Source organism: Podarcis pityusensis (genome assembly GCF_964106645.2).
Source record: "Podarcis pityusensis genome assembly, chromosome: 13".
Taxonomy (NCBI): domain Eukaryota; kingdom Metazoa; phylum Chordata; class Lepidosauria; order Squamata; family Lacertidae; genus Podarcis; species Podarcis pityusensis.
The window spans coordinates 52,264,591-52,282,491 of NC_138038.1; the positions used below are offsets into that span (position 1 = coordinate 52,264,591).

The window sequence follows — 17,901 nt, forward strand, 5'->3', positions numbered from 1 at the left end:
TGTGTGTGTGTGTGTACACACACACACATATATATATATATGTATACACACACACACACACACACACACATATATATATATATATATATATACACACACACATATGACATTAAATTTTTTATTTCAGTGGGGCATTAATACAATAAAGCAGTGCTTTTTTCTGGGGGGATGCATAACTCTAAACATTTTCTGAATCTAAGTTTGGCCTCATTGAGGGGCATTATTTCAATATGAGTAGGAAAATGAGACATTTGGCGGGGGCAGCACTGCAGTAAAGGAATAAATGCACCCCGGGGTGCACAGCCCTAGATTAGCAGGGGGAAGAAATGCACTTTGCATATGCTCAGGGCAGGCCAACTCTCTCCAAAAACCCCCCACCAAAACATGCTTTCTTCCTCTGCTGGCCTGGAAAGAAAAGCCACGTCTCCATGGGGGAAGAAAACTACAACTCCCAGCATGCCCCGGGGCCATGGGTGGGGCAGGAAGTAATTAGCCCTATCCCCCCCCCCCCACATATTTGAGCTGATGACCTTGCATAAGGGGAGGGGAGGAGCAAGAGGGAGAAGCAGGCAAACAGAAACTTGGGAGCACCTCCGAGGAAGAGGAAGGCAGGTCCCATAGACACCCCCCAGCCATGCAGGCTTTGAGGCTGCCCCCCAAGTTCTGCTGGAGCTTCCTGCGGCTGAGCAGCCCCCCAGGGTGAGTCTGGTAGGGAAGGGGCAGGAAAAGTTGCCTTTTGGTGGGTGTGGGGTGGTGGTTTTTTGGGGAGGGGATCTGAGTGTGGGGCGCTTTGGAAGGGATGGGGCTGGTGGGAAAGGCGTTTAGGGGTGCAGAGCGTGATGGGGAGATGTTGAGTGTGTGGTTTCAGGACCCTCCCCATAAGTGGTTCCTTATTGGGGGGGGGACGGTGGGGTTACCTGTTGGGGGGGGCGATAGGAGACAGCTGTGCTTTTTTCCTTTAAAAAAAAATGGGGAAATTTTTTGGGGGGTATTCTAATTTTAACTCAAGAAAATCATAATTTTATAGTTCAAATTGGGGGAATTATGTACAGTAAATGGACCAAAGTACAAAGATTCACAATATGTTTAGGGGTATGCGTACCCCACAGAAAAAAAGCACTGACTTCGAACTGGAAGGAATTAAACGGAAGAGTCTTAACTGGACTTTGAACAAACATACAATTATTCGTCGCTGCTTCAAACTTTACTGTGTTATTACCTTCCTAAGTCGGTCCTGCGGGCTGCTGTTCTGAATAATTCTTTCTATAGGGTAGTGAGGTGGGGGTACTGTGGATGGGTTTAAGGAAACCAGGGGGTGGGGGCCCTAAAAACAAAATTGGGGTCCCCTTCCCCACAACCACATAAAGCTTTTAGAAACTTGGCTGTTTCTAAAAAAATAAAATTATATGTATTTACAACCACAGCCACTTTACCTGGCCAGGTAGTTCAGGATCCATTTCACTAAACTACCCTCTCCTCCTGAATCACCCCTCGCTTTTTCCCCCCTTCCCAGGTCTGGTGGGCTCCCGGCTTTGACGTACCCTCCTCCCCACCCAAATGGAAGGAGACTCTATGCTACGCAGACTGCGGAGGTATTTTGGGGGTGCTGGGGGGGGCAGGGTCTATTTCTAGTTACGCCTCTTTATTTTAATGGGAATCCCTTATTCTGGTGGATCGGGCCCAGGGGCTTTTGCAGTTTGATGGTTGTACGAAGGGGTTTTTGTTTTTGTTTTTTAGGGGGGAGGTTAAAAAAGGTAAGGATTTGTGGGCCGTGTGGCGTGGGACGGTTGTTGGTTCGGGTGCTGGCAAAACAGGTCTGTGAACCTTTTTAGCCCTTCCTCCATCGTTACCCAAGGCACGTGGCTTCCTAATTTGATGAATGCCTATTGCACACTCATTAATATCAATTAGTCTTGCAACACCCTTTGTTGGGCTTGACGCTTTCTGGGGAGTGAGTAAGGTTAAGTTATAATAATAATCTGGGCGGCTTCCAATAAAGTGTTAAAAACAATACAACAATATTCCTTTCTCCATGAAGACTAGGAGAGTGGTGGATTTAAAAACAAAAGTAGCTTTTTGAAAGTCAGGCGGATTTTAGCCTAGCCCCGTTACACTCATTGAGAACCCCAGCAGCTATTGGCCTCACTTATTCCTTTCATCTTCTCCACCCCACCCCGGAAAAAGAATATACAGTGGTACCTCGCAAGACGAATGCCTCGCAAGACAAAAAACTCGCTAGACGAAAGGGTTTTTTGTTTTTTGAGCTGCTTCGCAAGACGATTTTCCCTATGGGCTTGCTTCGCAAGACAGAAACGTCTTGCAAGTTTGTTTCCTTTTTCTTAACACCGTTAATACAGTTGCGACTTGACTTCGAGGAGCAACTCATAGAACGCGGTGTGGTAGCCTTTTTTTGAGGTTTTTAAAGACTTTGGTGATTTTTGAAGCTTTCCCAAAACTTTCCTGACACCGTGCTTCGCAAGACAAAAAAATCGCAAGACGACAAAACTCGCGGAACGAATTAATTTCGTCTTGCGAGGCACCACTGTATATAAATTCTGAACGCCTGGTTCCCCAAATCCTTTTCAGGTTCCCATGACAGGGAGGCCAAAGTTTTATTTCCCCAGTTGAAGTGCTTTGAAGTCAGAGTGTGTCCTTAGGATTTGGTTGCTCTAAAAGGCAACCCTTTCTCACCCAAATGTCTGGAACTGGCATCTATTAACCGCCCACCCCACAAAAGATCCATTTTGAACACCCCTTTTTTATATATAAACACTCCACCCCAGAGGCAGCCGCAACCCCACCATGGTGGAATCTACCCACACATTTCCACCACCTCAAACCAGACGGATTTGTAACTTGTCACTTCCAGACGTATATTATTTTGTCTCGTAAATACGCTGCTTGCTTGTAGAACAAAAAGCGGTTTACGAAGATGACGGAACAGTGAAATTATCAATAAAAACCCTTAAAAACGGCTAACAATTAATGTCAGCAATAAGCTTAAAATATTTTTTTTAAAACACGTGCAAACATTCCATATACCTGGGTAAGCTTGCCTAAACAAAAATGTTTTTTTGGTAATTGCTTTTATTAGAAGGTTTTCTTGGGTAGCAAAAGTACATAAAGCGTCTGTTCTCAGTTTATAGAGTCCTTCATAGATTGAATGTGAAACATTACTTGGGGGAAAATAGAAGTGGGGAGAAAAAGGGGGGCAGAGAAAGTAAACTTTCATCTACCTATCTATCTATATCTATCTATCTATCTATCATCTGCCTGCCTGCCTGTTTGTAGTTTGCCTGAAAAAACTCTGGGCGGCTTCCAGCAAAATATTAAAATACAGTAATACATCAAGCATTAAAAGCTTCCCTAAACTGGGCTGCCTTCAGATGTCTTCTAAAAGTCAGATAGTTGTTTATTTCCTTGACATCTGACAGGAAGGCGTTCCACAGGGCGGGTGCCACCACTGAGAAGGCCCTCTGCCTGGTTTCCTGTAACTTGGCTTCTCACAGCGAGGGAACCACCAAAAGGCCCTCGGAGTGGGACCTCAGTGTCTGGGCTGGACGATGGGGGTGGAGATGCTCCTTCAGGTATACTGGGTCTTTGAGGCCATTTAGGGCTTTCAAGGTCAGCACCAACACTTTGAATTGTGCTCAGAAACGTCCTGGGAGCCAGTGGAGGTCTTTCAGGACCGGTGTTATATGGTATTCCAGTCCCCAGTCTGGCTGCCACATTCTGGATTAGTTGCAGTTTCCGGGTCACCTTCAAAGGTAGCCCCACATGGAGCACATTGCAGTAGTCCAAGCGGGAGATAACTAGAGGATGTGGAGCAGGGATTGTGTGTCACCTGCAGCCCTGCCGGTTCTGCAAATCGAGTTGTTATCCTGGATAGCCTTCCCTCCCTGACTTCCACGCGGCATTTTCTAGGGGAAAGGTCAGGTTATTTAATCCCCGATTTGGGAAGTATGTAGGGGAAAGGTGAGCTGTCACCAGCTGAGCCCCAGGCGCCCTGGTGATGTGGCTGCAAAAGGAGGATTGCTCATCCCAGTTGCGTTGGAATTCCTGGAACAAAGCGGCAAATGTCCCGGCCGTCCTGGGATCCCGCCAGGATTTCCCTCTGCAGTCCCCTTCCCACTGCAGGACTGATTTCAGGTTCGGCTCCAGTCTGAACCAGTAAGAGGGACTGTGCTGGGTTCGGCCGGAGGACCAGCTCCCTGCTCCCAGCAGTGGACAGGCTGAATCATAGTACAGTGGACCCTCGGGTTGCGAACGTGATCCGTGTGGGAAGCATGTTAGCAACCCGCAGAGGGCTGCCTTCAGATGTCTTCTAAAAGTCAGGTACAGTGGTACCTCGGATTACAGACGCTTCAGGTTTCAGACTCCGCTAACCCAGAAATAGTACCTCGGGTTAAGAACTTTGCTTCAGGATGAGAACAGAAATCGTGCTCCGGTGGCACGGCAGCAGCAAGAGGCCTCATTAACTAATGTGGTGCTTCAGGTTAAGAACAGTTTCAGGTTAAGAGCGGACCTCTGGGACGAATTAAGTACTTAACCCGAGGTACCACTGTTGTTGTTTATTTCCTTGACATCTGGTGGGAGGGCGTTCCACAAGGCGGGCGCCACCACCGAGAAGGCCCTCTGCCTGGTTCCCTGTAACCTCACTTCTTGCAGGGAGGGAACCACCAGAAGGCCCTCGGAGCTGGACCTCAGCGTCCGGGCAGAACGATGGGGGTGGAGACGCTCCTTCAGGGATACTGGACCGAGGCTGTTTGTATCAGGTATACTGGGCTGACAAGCGTTGGCAACGGTGCTAGCCAGGCCTGAGTTACCTGCTTTATGTGTGGGGTTTTTTAAAAATTAATTATCTTTATTTACACATTAAAAATTACACATAATCAAACACATTATTCTGTTATGAAAGAAAAAAAATCACACAAAATGAAAATAGAAAAGAAAAGAGAAAAGAAGTAGAAAAGAGAAGAAAAAATGGAAAGAAAGTTAAACGAAAACCTTATCAAAGACATACAGTTTAAGAAATACAAACCATCATCGACATTACTATAAACATATATTTCCAGTAAGAGGTCCTTTTATCTTCACCTGATCAATTTCTCCTTGCTACTCTTACTTTCTTATCTACGCCTAATCTCTGGTTTTATTCCTTGATTTGTTAATGACTCCCTTCTATGCGTTTCCCAATTTCTCATATCTTAAAATTTCTGCGTCCATTCTTGTTCTACGGAGGACCATTCTCTTAACTCTAGAATTCAGTCTGTGCTCAATCAAGAGTAATCATTGGAAACATATTTCATCATCTAATTTTTAAAAAACATCCCATTCTGCTTTGATTCTCGGCCGAGGTCCTTCTGTTGACTGGACAGCAGGTTGATAAGTCAACAAAGCTTTATATATAATTTCTCTAGCCGGAAAGGCTCTAACACCAAATAACGTTCTTGTCACTTTTTGCAGGCCGTGCTGGATAAATCGAGTGCGAAGTCCGACGCAGTTTCCCAAGCGATACCGGAAAAGAAACCTTTACTTGCAGTAGGTGCTTTTTTCCTATTTTGGGGCGGGGACGATGACAGGGAATTGATGGTGGGGAAGATATTCGGCAGATTGAATTGAATTTTCAGAAAAACAAAGATGGGCTTAGGTGGTGGTCTGGTTCTCTGACCTGCCACCCCAATTTCGAGGGAAAATGCTGTCGTGAAAAATCGGAGTCGTTTATTGCTGTGCAAACCCCTGACCTCCCCACTGCCTTGAGCTTCCAGGATGTTACGGGGTATTCACAAACATTCGTTCTCTGTGCTCGGAGGGCGGTGGGGGAGAGGGCTGCCTGAGCAAGGGCCCCCAAGCGTTTTGGGATGTAACTGGTTGAAAGGCTGACTTTTAAATTAAATTAACTGCCCTTTTCAATGTGCCGTGCGAGGGGGGTTAATAATAATAATCATAATCATAATAAATTTTTATTTATACCCCGCCTTCCCTGGCCAGAGCCGGGCTTAGGGTGGCTAACGCCAGTAAAATTACAATTAAAATTAAAAATAAAAAGTAAACCAATTTAAAATACAGTTTAAAATATAATTGGATTGTTTTTGTTCTTATTTTTAATTTTTTTTAATGTATTGTAATTTTGTGTTGTGTTGCCCTGAGATCTATGGGCATAGGGCAGTGTGCAAATTTAATATATGGTGATAATTCTTCTGCAACCTCCCCCACCCTATTCACCATGAGAGGCCCTTTTCCTGGTCTCCGCCACCGTACACGGTTGGGCAGGTGGTATCCAAGGCCAAAGGCCTTTTTTCATGTCCTGTCTTTGGAATACCTTAAGAATGTAAGGATTGCCGTGCCGGATCAGACCAGAGACCCAGCTAGGCCGGCACCCTGTTCTCGCTGGGCCCCGAGCAGGATCTGAACACAAGACCCTCTCCCCTCCTGTGGTTTCCAGCGACTGGCGTCGAAAGTAACCTTGCCTCCGACAGCAGAGCCGTTTTCCAAAAATATAGCAAAATGTAAATTAACAAATATACAGTGGTGCCTCGCAAGACGAAAAGAATCCGTTCTGGGAGTCTCTTCGTCTAGCGGTTTTTTCGTCTTGCGAAGCAAGCCCATTGATGGGATTAGCGGATTAGCGCTATTAGCGCTATTAGCGGCTTTTAGCGGCTTTTAGCGGCTTTTAGCAGCTTATCAGCTTATCGGATAAGCAGATAAGTGGCTTAGCGACTTAGAAAAAGAGGGGGAAAAGGAAAAAAAAAACCCAGGAACTCGCAAGACATTTTCGTCTTGCGAAGCAAGCCCATAGCAGATTCGTTTTGCGAGGCACCTCCAAAACGGAAAACTCTTTCGTCTAGCGAGTTTTCCGTCTTGCGAGTCATTCGTCTTGCGGGGCACCACTGTAATTAAATGGGCTGATAAGGGTGTGAGCGCGACAGCCCTGGCAGCTAATTATAGGGCAGGTATAATTCCAAAACGTACGCGCGTGGGTGTTTCTGCACCGGCGAAAGTTGGCTGGTATTAATATCTCCCCTGCCTTTATTCTCCTTTGCAGAGAGAGACGTGGTTTAAATTTATGTCGGTCTGCATGCGGCTGTCAGTTGTGAGCTAGCGCAGGAGCATCTGAACCGACATGGGCTGTTTTTGTTACGCAGAGTGAGGCCCTCTAATCCAGACTGGCTGGCTGGTTCTCCAGGGTCTCTGATTATTCCTTCCAAGCCCTTCACGGAGGTGGCAGGATTGAACCCAAGACCTTATGCTGGCCACACAGGTGCCTTTCCCACCAGATTCCTAAGAATGAGAGGAAAACCTGCTGGATCAAGCCCATGGCCCAGCCAGCCCAGGATCCTCTGCTCACAGTGGCCAACCACGTGCAGGATCCGATCACAAGAGCCCTTTTCCCTCCTCCTGTGGCTTCCAGCGACCGATATTTTTATATATATACATAATTTTTATTAATAACATTCCAATTGGTAACAGATCAAATCAAATCTTGCCACATCATAATGCAAATATACCCACAACGTAACTGGCTGTGTTTAACTGTCTAAATTCTTTATACATCATATAAGCATAACTCTTTTCACATTATCTAATTGAGTAGAAGCAGTTAAGGACCAACATTTAGAACAGGAAATACAAATAGATCAGTTCTTATATACATAATGTCCAAATGGAAGCTTTTTGTGTTCCACGTATGTCTTAGCGCATACAAGTGTCAAACGTAACAACTTTAAGGAGCAGTACTTGCAAAAGATGGAACTTTTCTTTGTAATGTTCCACATTTTCCTTTTGCAAAGTACGGTTGTTGCTTGCAGCTGCTGTATGCAGGTATCAGACGAAGGATACGAAAGATCTTAACATGTGCCTTTGCAAAATATAGTTGCTGTATGCCGGTGTCAGTCGAAAGAACTTAAACGTGACAAGGATTCCCGGAATAATATTTTGTTTTGCCTTGCTGGGCTTCGTCAGCCGTGCATAATCATAATACAAAAAAATAAAGCCAGTTATATATTCCAAATTAAATAATTTAATGGGACTTCCCATGTTCTGGCTGTCGGGAGAAAGTTTCTTTCACTAGTTCCTGCATTTTTTTTTCCAGTTTCATAATTCCGCTCTTAACCTCTGTCTTATCATTGCAATCGCTGGTGTATGACTTTCTATCATATTTATCAAGTCCATATGTCTATTAACCTGCAAGAGGCCTTTTTATTCCGTCTTGTTATCCATTGGTTGATTTTCAGCTTGCCCTCCCTTCATTCCACAGTTTTATCTTCAAGCTCTGGGCTCTCTTTCGTTTGAGTTAGGCCCAGCAGTCTTTCAGATCTTTTAACGAGCTGATAGTCCAAATACGAGTTTTCCGTAGAAAAGCAACGTGGAAAAGAAAATCCTAGCTTGCTAGCCCCCGGGCCCTAGGGGAAGCTCGCAAAGACCAACAATTCACCCTCATTTTCACATTAATCCATATACAAAAGCAGATGCAGCTTTTGGTGTGAAATATTAAAAATGAAGATCATGGCCACTGGTCCCATCACCTCCTGGCAAATAGAAGGGGAAGAAATGGAGGCAGTGAGAGATTTTACTTTCTTGGGCTCCATGATTACTGCACATGGTAACAGCAGTCCCGAAATTAAAAGACGCCTGCTTCTTGGGAGAAAAGCAATGACAAACCTAGATAGCATCTTAAAAAGCAGAGACATCACCTTGCCAACAAAGGTCCGTATAGTTAAAGCTCTGGTTTCCCCAGTAGTGATGTATGGAAGTGAGAGCTGGACCATAAAGAAGGCTGATCGCCGAAGAATGGATGCTTTTGAATTCTGGTGCTGGAGGAGACTCTTGAGAGTCCCATGGACTGCAAGAAGATCAAACCTCTCCATTCTGAAGGAAATCAGCCCTGAGTGCTCACTGGAAGGACAGATCCTGAAGCTGAGGCTCCAAGACTTTGGCCACATCTTGAGAAGAGAAGACTCCCTGGAAAAGACCCTGATGCTGGGAAAGATGGAGGGCACAAGGAGAAGGGGACAACAGAGGACGAGATGGTGGGACAGTGTTCTCGAAGCTACTAGCATGAGTTTGACCAAACTGCGGGAGGCAGTGGAAGACAGGAGGGCCTGGCGTTCTTTGCTCCATGGGGTCATGAAGAGTCGGACATGACTAAACGACTAAACAACAACAACAACATCATTCCCCAATTGTATTCCATTGGTTGTCTTCAGCCCCCACTGGGTGGAGGCCGTTTCTCTTTTGCCCTGCCTCACAGCCTGTGCCATTTTCTTATCCTAGCGACCAATATTGAGAAGTACCGTATTTTTCGCTCCATAAGACACACTTTTTTCTTCCTAAAAAGTAAGGGGAAATGTCTGTGCGTCTAATGGAGCGAATGCGTGGTTCCTGGAGTCGAATTGCCCAGGGGCAAAAAGCAGGTCATGCTTTTTTTTTTCTTTTTTCTTTTTTTTTTGAAAGAGGGAAGTGGGTGTTGAAACAAAGCCGCTGATCGGTTCAGGGAGAGATAAGGGGCGCTAGAGATAAAGGAGGCTGCCTGGGAGGGGGGAGGTAAAGACAGCGAACTTGCAAAGGGGGGAAACAGGAAGACCAAAGCAATGAGGAGAGAAATTAGAAGAAAAGGAGGAGCAAAAAACTGCTCCAGTTAAGGAACAGACACTAAGGCAAACAAGAGGGAAGGGAGTGTTGAACGGAAACAGCTGATCTGTGGGATCAGAAGGGAGATAAGGGAGGCTAGCGGAGGCTGCCTGGGAGGGGGGAGGTAAAAGCCCATGGATCCTCAGGATTTTTGCATTGGATCACCCCAAATTCATCATCAGATCACGTGTCTGTGGCCATAGCATGAACCACAAAAATACATCCACTGTTTCATTCAGAATATTTTTTTTCTTGTTTTCCTCCTCTAAAAACTTGGTGCGTCTTATGGAGTGAAAAATACGGTTTTACTGCCTCCAGAGCCCTCCTGACTACTTGTCCTCCCTGAGTTGGTCTAATCCATCTTTAAAGGCTTCCATGTTGGCTGCCGTCCTTCCCTCCAGTGGCAGGGAGTTCCAGAGTTTCTATGCATCGTTTACCGAACGGCTTCCTTTTTAATCTGTCCTGAATACCTCCAACATTCAGCGTCTAGTGCTGTGAGAGAGGGAGAAAACGTTTGTTTCTTTCTCTGGGATATGCATGATTTTATCGAATTCCGTCATGGCGGCTCTCGCTGGCATTTCCTCTAACTTTAAGAAGCCCCAAGTGTTGCAACTCTTCCTCTTGTTCTCCATCCAGGAGTCGAAGTCATTTGCCGTTGGGATGTTCAAGGGCCAGGTCAACACAGAACAAGTCTTCCCTTATCCTTCAGGTAAACACCAGGGGCTTGGAGAGGAGATGGGTTGGAGGACTTTAATGTTTGATGTATTACTGTGTTTTAGTTCGTTGGAAGCTGCCCAGAGTGGCTGGGTAACCTCGTCAGATGGGCAGCATGTAGATAATAATAATAATAATAGTCCAGACTATTGGGAAATGATCCATAATGAATTGAAAAAAATGTTTAAAAGTACTTTCCAAACAAACCCAGAGTCCTTTCTTTTGGAGATAATTCAGACTGAAATTCCCAGGTGTCAAAAAAGGTTATTTATGTACGCCACTACTGTGGCCCGTGTTTTGTTAGCCCCAAAATGGAAAACAAGCGAGGTCCCAACCAAAGAAGAATGGCAACTTAAGTTGACAGAATATGCCCAGCTTGCAGACATATAGAATGAGAGAACAAGAAGAAGATACTTTTAAAGAAGACTGGAAAACGTTTATTGACTATATGGGAAATAATTGTGTACAGCTGAAAACGCGGGCAGCATTAAGATCAATTCAGCAGTGTAAACAAGTTTTGATGGGTGCAATAATGGAATACTGAATGGTGTCGTTTTTGTGAAATATGCAGGGATTTGTGAGATGTAAAATGAACCATGGAAAGAGAAGAAGGGAAATCATTGGTATCTTAAGGATGTAAAATGGGTATTTTAAATTGTAAAACTGAAAACTTAATAAAATTATATACAGAAGGAAAGAAAATGCAAATAATAATAATAATATTATAATAGCAATTCATACACCTGCCAGAAACCCAGCCCAAGACCCCCTTCATTTTGAGTCCTGGGTCTGCCTCATTTCCTGTACTTTTCTCATGAGGACTAGGCACTTCAATCAGCAGCCCATGTTTGACCTAGTCCAGCATCCCCAACCTTCAGCCCTCCAGATGTTTTGGACTACAATTCCCATCATCCCTGACCACTGGTCCTGTTAGCAAGGGATCATGGGAGTTGTAGTCCCAAAACATCTGGAGGGCCAAGTTTGGGGATGCCTGACCTAGTCCTAGAGACCATGGGTAGGCAAACTTAGGCCCAAATCCAGGCCAATTGCCTTCTCAATCCGGCCCGCGGACGGTCCAGGAATCAGCGTGTTTTTACATGAGCAGAATATGTCCTTTTATTTAAAACGCATTTCTGGGTTATTTGTGGGGCCTGCCTGGTGTTTTTACACGAGTAGAAGGTGTGCTTTTATTTAAAATGCATCTCTGGGTTATTTGTGGGGCCTGCCTGGTGTTCTTACACAAGTAGAAGGTGTGCTTTTATTTAAAATGCATCTCTGGTTTGTTTGTGGGGCACAGGAATTCGTTCATTATTATTTTTTTCAAAATATAGTCCGGCCCTCCACAAGGTCTGAGGGACAGTGGACCGGCCCCCTGCTGAAAAAGTTTGCTGACCCCTGTCCTAGACAAACACATTTCTTAATCTCGCTTCCTTCTTCCGTAAAGGGCAAGGCAGAGGGAGGTCTGTGGGTTTGCGTTTTAAGTCTAAGAACGTTGGCTGAGGATAGGAAAGACCAACTCTAGGTGTGCAGGGCTAAGTTTCCCCCTTTTCCTTAATAATAATAATTGATTATTTATACCCCACCCATCTGGCTGGGTTTCCCCAGCCGCTCTGGGCGGCTTCCAAACGAATATTCAAAACAATGCGGCTTGGCATGCAGTTAAGAGAATGCAGCCAGCCATCTCAGATGGGAAAAGCTTGGAGAGTATAAAAAGCAGGAGGCAAGGAAATCCAAATTGGTTCCGCCGCAAGGTGCATGTTGGGGTTTGGAAAAGCAGTTTGCTAGGAGGGCTAGCAGGCTAGCAGGGGCTGATGTTTTCCTTCCCTTCTCTTATTACAGTTCTAAATGAAGATCAAGCCCAGACACTGAGAGAGCTCGTGGGCCCCGTCTCTCGGTTCTTTGAGGTGAGGACTCCCAGAATGGCATCTGTCTTAATAATAATAGTAATAATAATTTATTAGGGCAGGGCCAGAATTATGTGGGTGGGAATTGAGGAGAAATGGCAGGTTTTGGCTGAACCTTGGGGGACACATTCCCAACAGCAAGGGGAAACGCAGAATGGGTTTAAATCACAGATAGGCAAACTTGGGCTGGATCCGCCCCAATCGCCTTCTAAATCCGGCTTGCAGAAGGTCCGGGAATCAGTGTGTTTTTACATGAGTAGAATGTGTCCCTTTATTTAAAATGCACCTCTGGGTTATTTGTGAGGCATAGGAATTCGTTCATTTCCTCCTCTCCAAAAAATATAGTCCGCCCCCCCCACAAGGTTGGAGGGACGGTGGACCGGCCCCCTGCTGAAAAAGTTTGCCGACCCCTGGTTGAAATAGATGCTTTTCCCATCATCGGACTCTCCCTTCCTCCCTCTCTCCACCAGGAGGTGAACGACCCGGCCAAAAATGATGCGCTGGAGAAAGTGGAGGACAAGACCATGGAAGGCCTCAAGGAGCTGGGAGCTTTTGGCTTGCAAATCCCCGTCGAGCTCGGGGGCCTGGGGCTCAGCAACACACAGGTGAGGCTCGAGGGCTGGCGCCCCCCCCCCCATCCTTCCCCTAAATGGTACCAGACTCGGAGGGAAGCCTAGGAACATAGTTGTCAACCGTCCCGTATTTGCCGGGAAACTCCCTTATCCCAGCGCCGTGTCCCGCTGCTGTCCCTTGTTGATGATGTCCCTTAAATTTCCCGGGTTTCAAAGGAAGCAGCTCCTCTCCCTCCCTCCCTCCCTGCCGGCCAGGGAGGAGGGAGGCTCCAACTGTGTTGCTTGGCTGCCTGGCCCGCCCCCCTCCGGCCTCCTCTCACCAGCCTCGGCCCCCGGGAACCCCTCCCCGCCGGGGACTGAGGAGCCTTGAGAGGAGAGCAAGGGCAAGCATAGAGAAAGCAGTTCAGAGAGAGGAGGAGGAGGCGGAGGCGCAGACAGGTGTTCCAAGGGCTAACCATAGAGGGGGAAAGCAGAGGAAGGACCGCAAGTGCTTCTCCCATAGATTTGTAGTGGTAGACTAGCATAGATGGTCTGATCTGCGGGTTTACTTTGGGCGCTATTTCCCCCCCCTCCTCCCGCCCCGCCTGATGGAACTGAGAGCTGCAGATGGAGCACGAGAGAAAAGATACAGAACTGCAGCAGCATCTTCGTAGCTTGGACTTCGTTTTGCGTAAAAAGTGGTTAATGCTTGTAGTTATTTAATTGCAGTGTTTCATCAGCTGGTGTCTTGAGCAGCAACCTCTGGAAACGAAGGGCTAAAACCCGGCGCTGCTCTCCCAAATTATCTGGTCCCTTTTAACTTCGTATTTCAGCTGGTTGACTAAAATCCCTTATTTTGGCTGCTGGTCCCTTATTTTCAAATCTGTAAGTTGACAGCTATGCCTAGGAAGGAAACGACACGGAAGTTTGTGAGCTTAGAGGGATTTCCTGCTGCTCTGTGCAGCCATTGGTCAAGTTGCTGTGATGTCATGGAATGTTCTCAGACATTGTCCTTTCAGGGATGGGGGTGGCTTTCCTGCTTTGAGGAAGGCTGAGCTTTCTTGCCGCTGAGAAAAATGTGCTCTGCCCATGCTCAGAGGCGCGCAAGAGAGCTTTGAATGCTTCACGGCTGACACCCCTTCTTTTTCTCTCTTCCTGCCACAGTATGCACGAATGGTGGAGCTCGTCGGCATGCACGACCTGGGGGTGGGCATCACCTTGGGGGCCCACCAGTCAATCGGGTTTAAAGGCATCCTCCTCTATGGCACCAAGGAGCAGAAGGAAAAGTACCTCCCCAAACTGGCAACAGGTAAGGGGTCGTGGCCTTGTGGGGGGTGGGGAGCTGAGGGGCAGAGACATCATAACCAGGGACAGGCGATGGGGAGGCGAGGGGCAGAATAAGGGGCTGAGGGAGGAAGTTGAGGGAGGGAAGTGCACCCTGCAACACGGTCCCTCCTGCTGCGTGAATCCCCGCTTCAAGGGTTCCTCGCTTCACAAGTTCCCCCTTTCACCGCCCAACATCCCATTTACCTGCCTAAATTCCCTTTCATCATGGTGTATGTGTGTTTTTTGTGTATGCACAAGGTTGGGTTGTGTTGTTATTATTTTTTGAAATAGTTATAATATATAAACTTATAATAAAATCCATTGAAAATCCATATTGCGAGATCTCTCTGAATCTCATGACTCCCTCCCCTCCCTTCCAGGGTCCTAGTGTCAATATTTACATTTGCATAGCAGCCTGTTATCCACATTTTTCTCTCCATGTAAATTGTCCGTAGTCTTTGTTACCTTGCAAGTGAGATTAAAATCCTGCTAGTGTTTTCATCTGCTTACAGTAGTTTCCTAAATAAATTATATACATTTCCCCCCCATTCTTTTTTTAAAGTTCGTATCATCTTGGTTCCTTAGCTTTCCAGTTAATTTGGCCATTTCGGCATAGTCCGTCAACTTGGTTTGTTGTTCTTCCCTGGTCGGGATTTTTTTTTCTTCTTTCCCATCCGGGTTGTGTTATTTGGATCACGAGGGTTGAGGCATGCTTATATCGCACAAAACTTGGAAGCCGCTTCAGACCTTGTAGGCAAAGGTGGCTGTGCGTATTTTGGGTGCCTCTGTCTTCCCATGACGACCCTCTTTTTTAAAAAATAAAATAAAATAAAACTCTCTAGGTGAGACCATTGCTGCGTACTGCCTGACGGAACCCACTAGCGGCTCGGACGCAGCTTCCATCCGATCCACGGCTGAGCTCAGCCCCTGCGGCACTTACTACACTCTCAACGGGAGCAAGATTTGGATCAGGTGAGTTGGGGGCCAGCCTGGGTGGGTCGGTGGAGGAGGAGGAGGAGGCACGGATTGGGGCAGGGTGGGGGGAGTGTTTGCCACCCACCTTGGAGCAGAGATTTCACCAAAAAGAGCCTTGAACCTGCCGCACTTCTCGTTGGAAAACACCCCCTTCCTCAGTATATTTTGGATATTTTTTATACTGCCGCTTTTGATCATATATTACTACCATTATTATTTAATTGAATTTATATACCACCCTATAGCCAGAGGTCTCAGGGTGGTTCACATAAAAGATCACAGTATGAAGAATAAAAATAAAATCAATGACCCAATAATACCCCCCCCCCCAAAAAAAGAGCCATATTTTAAAAGGGTATGGGATGTTGATCAGGTCAACCAAAGGCCTGGTTAAAAAGGAACTTGTTTTTATCTATATCTATAATATAGGGACGCGGGTGGCGATGTGGGTTAAACCACAGAGCCTAGGACTTGCCAATCAGAAGGTCAGCAGTTCGAATCCCCGTGACGGGGTGAGCTCCCGTTGCTCGGTCCCTGCTCCTACCAACCTAGCAGTTCGAAAGCACGTCAAAGTGCAAGTAGATAAATAGGTACCGCTCTGGCGGGAAGGTAAACGGCGTTTCGGTGCGCTGCTCTGGTTCTCCAGAAGCGGCTTAGTCATGCCTGCCACATGACCCGGAAGCTGTACGCCGGCTCCCTCGGCCAATAAAGCGAGATGAGCGCTGCAACCCCAGAGTCAGCCACGACTGGACCTAATGGTCAGGGGTCCCTTTACCTTTATCTATATCTATCTATAATAAATAAATATATATATGTGTGTGTGTGTATGTATTTATATGTGTGCGTGTGTATACACACACACACACACATTTATATATACTGACTTTTTTGTATTAATTATTTTTTGATGAATTCCCCCCCCCCCCAGTTTCCTTCCTTTGTATACTGCTGTGTTTGATATTCCAATGTTTGCAATGTTTCCCCCCCCAAACCCCAAAGCCTCTTTGAGCTCGACGTGTGTTGTTGCAAAAGCGCGGAATGCAGGTATCAAATCAAAATGAAATATGTCATCCCCCCCAAAAATAAAAAAATATAAATGTCAGGATGTGAAAAACCACCATAAGTTAAAAGCTGCCAAACTGCTTGTGTGTGTTAGTTTAGGACAGGCATGGCCAAACTCGGCCCTCCAGCTGTTTTGGGACTACAACTCCCATCACCCCTAGCTAACAGGACCCAGTGGTCAAGGATGATGGGAGTTGTAGTCCCAAAACAGCTGGAGGGCCAAGTTTAGCCATGCCTGGTTTAGGAGGTTTAAAATGGTATCTAAAGAATCTTTTTTTAAAAAAAAGTCCCGGTGACAAAAAGAGAACGATAAGGAAGGTGTCAGTTGGGACTTCCTGGGGAGAGAATTCCAAAATGGCGGGCGACCACCAAAGGGGCTCTCTCCCTCTCTCTCGCATAGCCATTCATCCCAGATGGAATGGGCAGCCGCAAATATATTAATATAGACCTTCAAATGTGAGGTTGGAGGCTTGCCTGTGGTCCTGCAGTTACGAGCGCCAACCCCCCACCCCTGACTGGCAAATCTCTTGCAGCAACGGCGGCCTTGCGGATATATTTACCGTTTTCGCAAGAACGAAGATCAAGGACGAGGCGACTGGGGAAGTGAAGGACAAGATCACGGCCTTCATAGTGGAGCGAGCCTTTGGGGGCGTCACACGGTGAGTAGTATCGGAGCAAGCCAGCTCACTCCAGCTTCGGCTTATTCCTCTACCCGGGCCAGTATTGCCTGCTCTGGCTCTCAGCTGCTCTCCAGATTCTCAGGCCACGCACAGGAGGAGAGATTTCCTGGCTCTGCTCACTGGAGATTGAACTTGGAAGCTTCTGCACTTAAAAAACGGGGAATTTACAAGAATGCCTGCAAATGATGCATACACGAACATTTAAAATTGGGGACTCTCCACTAACTTATTAAAGGAAGGTGCTTCCTTAGTCTTCAGTGCTTGGCGATGTAGAAAAATTTCCTGCAGGCATTTAAAGGTTAAATGCATTTACTGTATTTTTCCGTGTATAAGACTATTTTTTTAGGTTTAAAATTGGGGATTGTCTTATACATAGTGCATAGGGGGGACTGGCAATTCCCCCCCCAAAAGCTCAGCAACTCTGGCCAATCATCCCCCAAAACAGCTTAACAACTCTGGCCAATCTCCCCCCATTTTATTAATTTGGAGTCCCCGAAAATAGGGGACGTCTTATACACAGGGGCGTGTTACACACAGAAAAATACGGTATTTATCTCACCCCCCTCCAGCGGACCCCCAGAGAAGAAGATGGGCATCAAGGCGTCCAACACGGCCGAGGTCCACTTTGACGGGTGCCGTGTTCCTGTCGAGAATGTCATAGGGGCCCCTGGCTCTGGGTTCAAGGTGGCCATGAATATCCTGAACAACGGGCGGTTTGGCATGGCCGCTGCCACGGCCGGCACCATGCGGGGGCTGATCAGCAAAGCGGTGAGTGAAGTCTCATAGTACCTTTGGTTTGTTGAGTTGGAAGAGGACCCCCCTCTTTCCAATTTTTTTAATGCTTGGTGTTTTAGCGTGTTCCTATATCTGCTGGGGGACATGGGTGGCGCTGTGGGTTAAACCACAGAGCCTAGGACTTGCCAAGATCAGAAGGTTGGTGGTTCGAATCCCCGTTACGGGGTGAGCTCCCATTGCTCGGTCCCTGCTCCTGCCAACCTAGAAGAAGAAGAAGAAGAGTTTGGATTTGATATCCCGCCTTTCACTCCCTTTAAGGAGTCT

At 46.6% G+C, this 17,901-nt stretch overlaps 1 protein-coding gene across 1 annotated transcript in view; it reads left to right on the forward strand.

The window, feature by feature from the left end:
* The first annotated feature begins 527 nt into the window (after window positions 1-527).
* ACADVL (acyl-CoA dehydrogenase very long chain) overlaps window positions 528-17,901 on the forward strand; it is a 31,353-nt gene continuing 13,979 nt past the window's right edge. Inside the window, exons 1-10 of the mRNA XM_080979755.1 lie at window positions 528-699; window positions 1,514-1,592; window positions 5,467-5,541; window positions 10,267-10,339; window positions 12,184-12,248; window positions 12,719-12,853; window positions 13,964-14,108; window positions 14,968-15,097; window positions 16,696-16,821; window positions 17,412-17,610. Of these exons, the coding sequence (XP_080835881.1) occupies window positions 635-699; window positions 1,514-1,592; window positions 5,467-5,541; window positions 10,267-10,339; window positions 12,184-12,248; window positions 12,719-12,853; window positions 13,964-14,108; window positions 14,968-15,097; window positions 16,696-16,821; window positions 17,412-17,610 (1,092 nt within the window). The 5' untranslated portion in view covers window positions 528-634. The remainder of the gene's footprint in view (window positions 700-1,513; window positions 1,593-5,466; window positions 5,542-10,266; window positions 10,340-12,183; window positions 12,249-12,718; window positions 12,854-13,963; window positions 14,109-14,967; window positions 15,098-16,695; window positions 16,822-17,411; window positions 17,611-17,901) is intronic.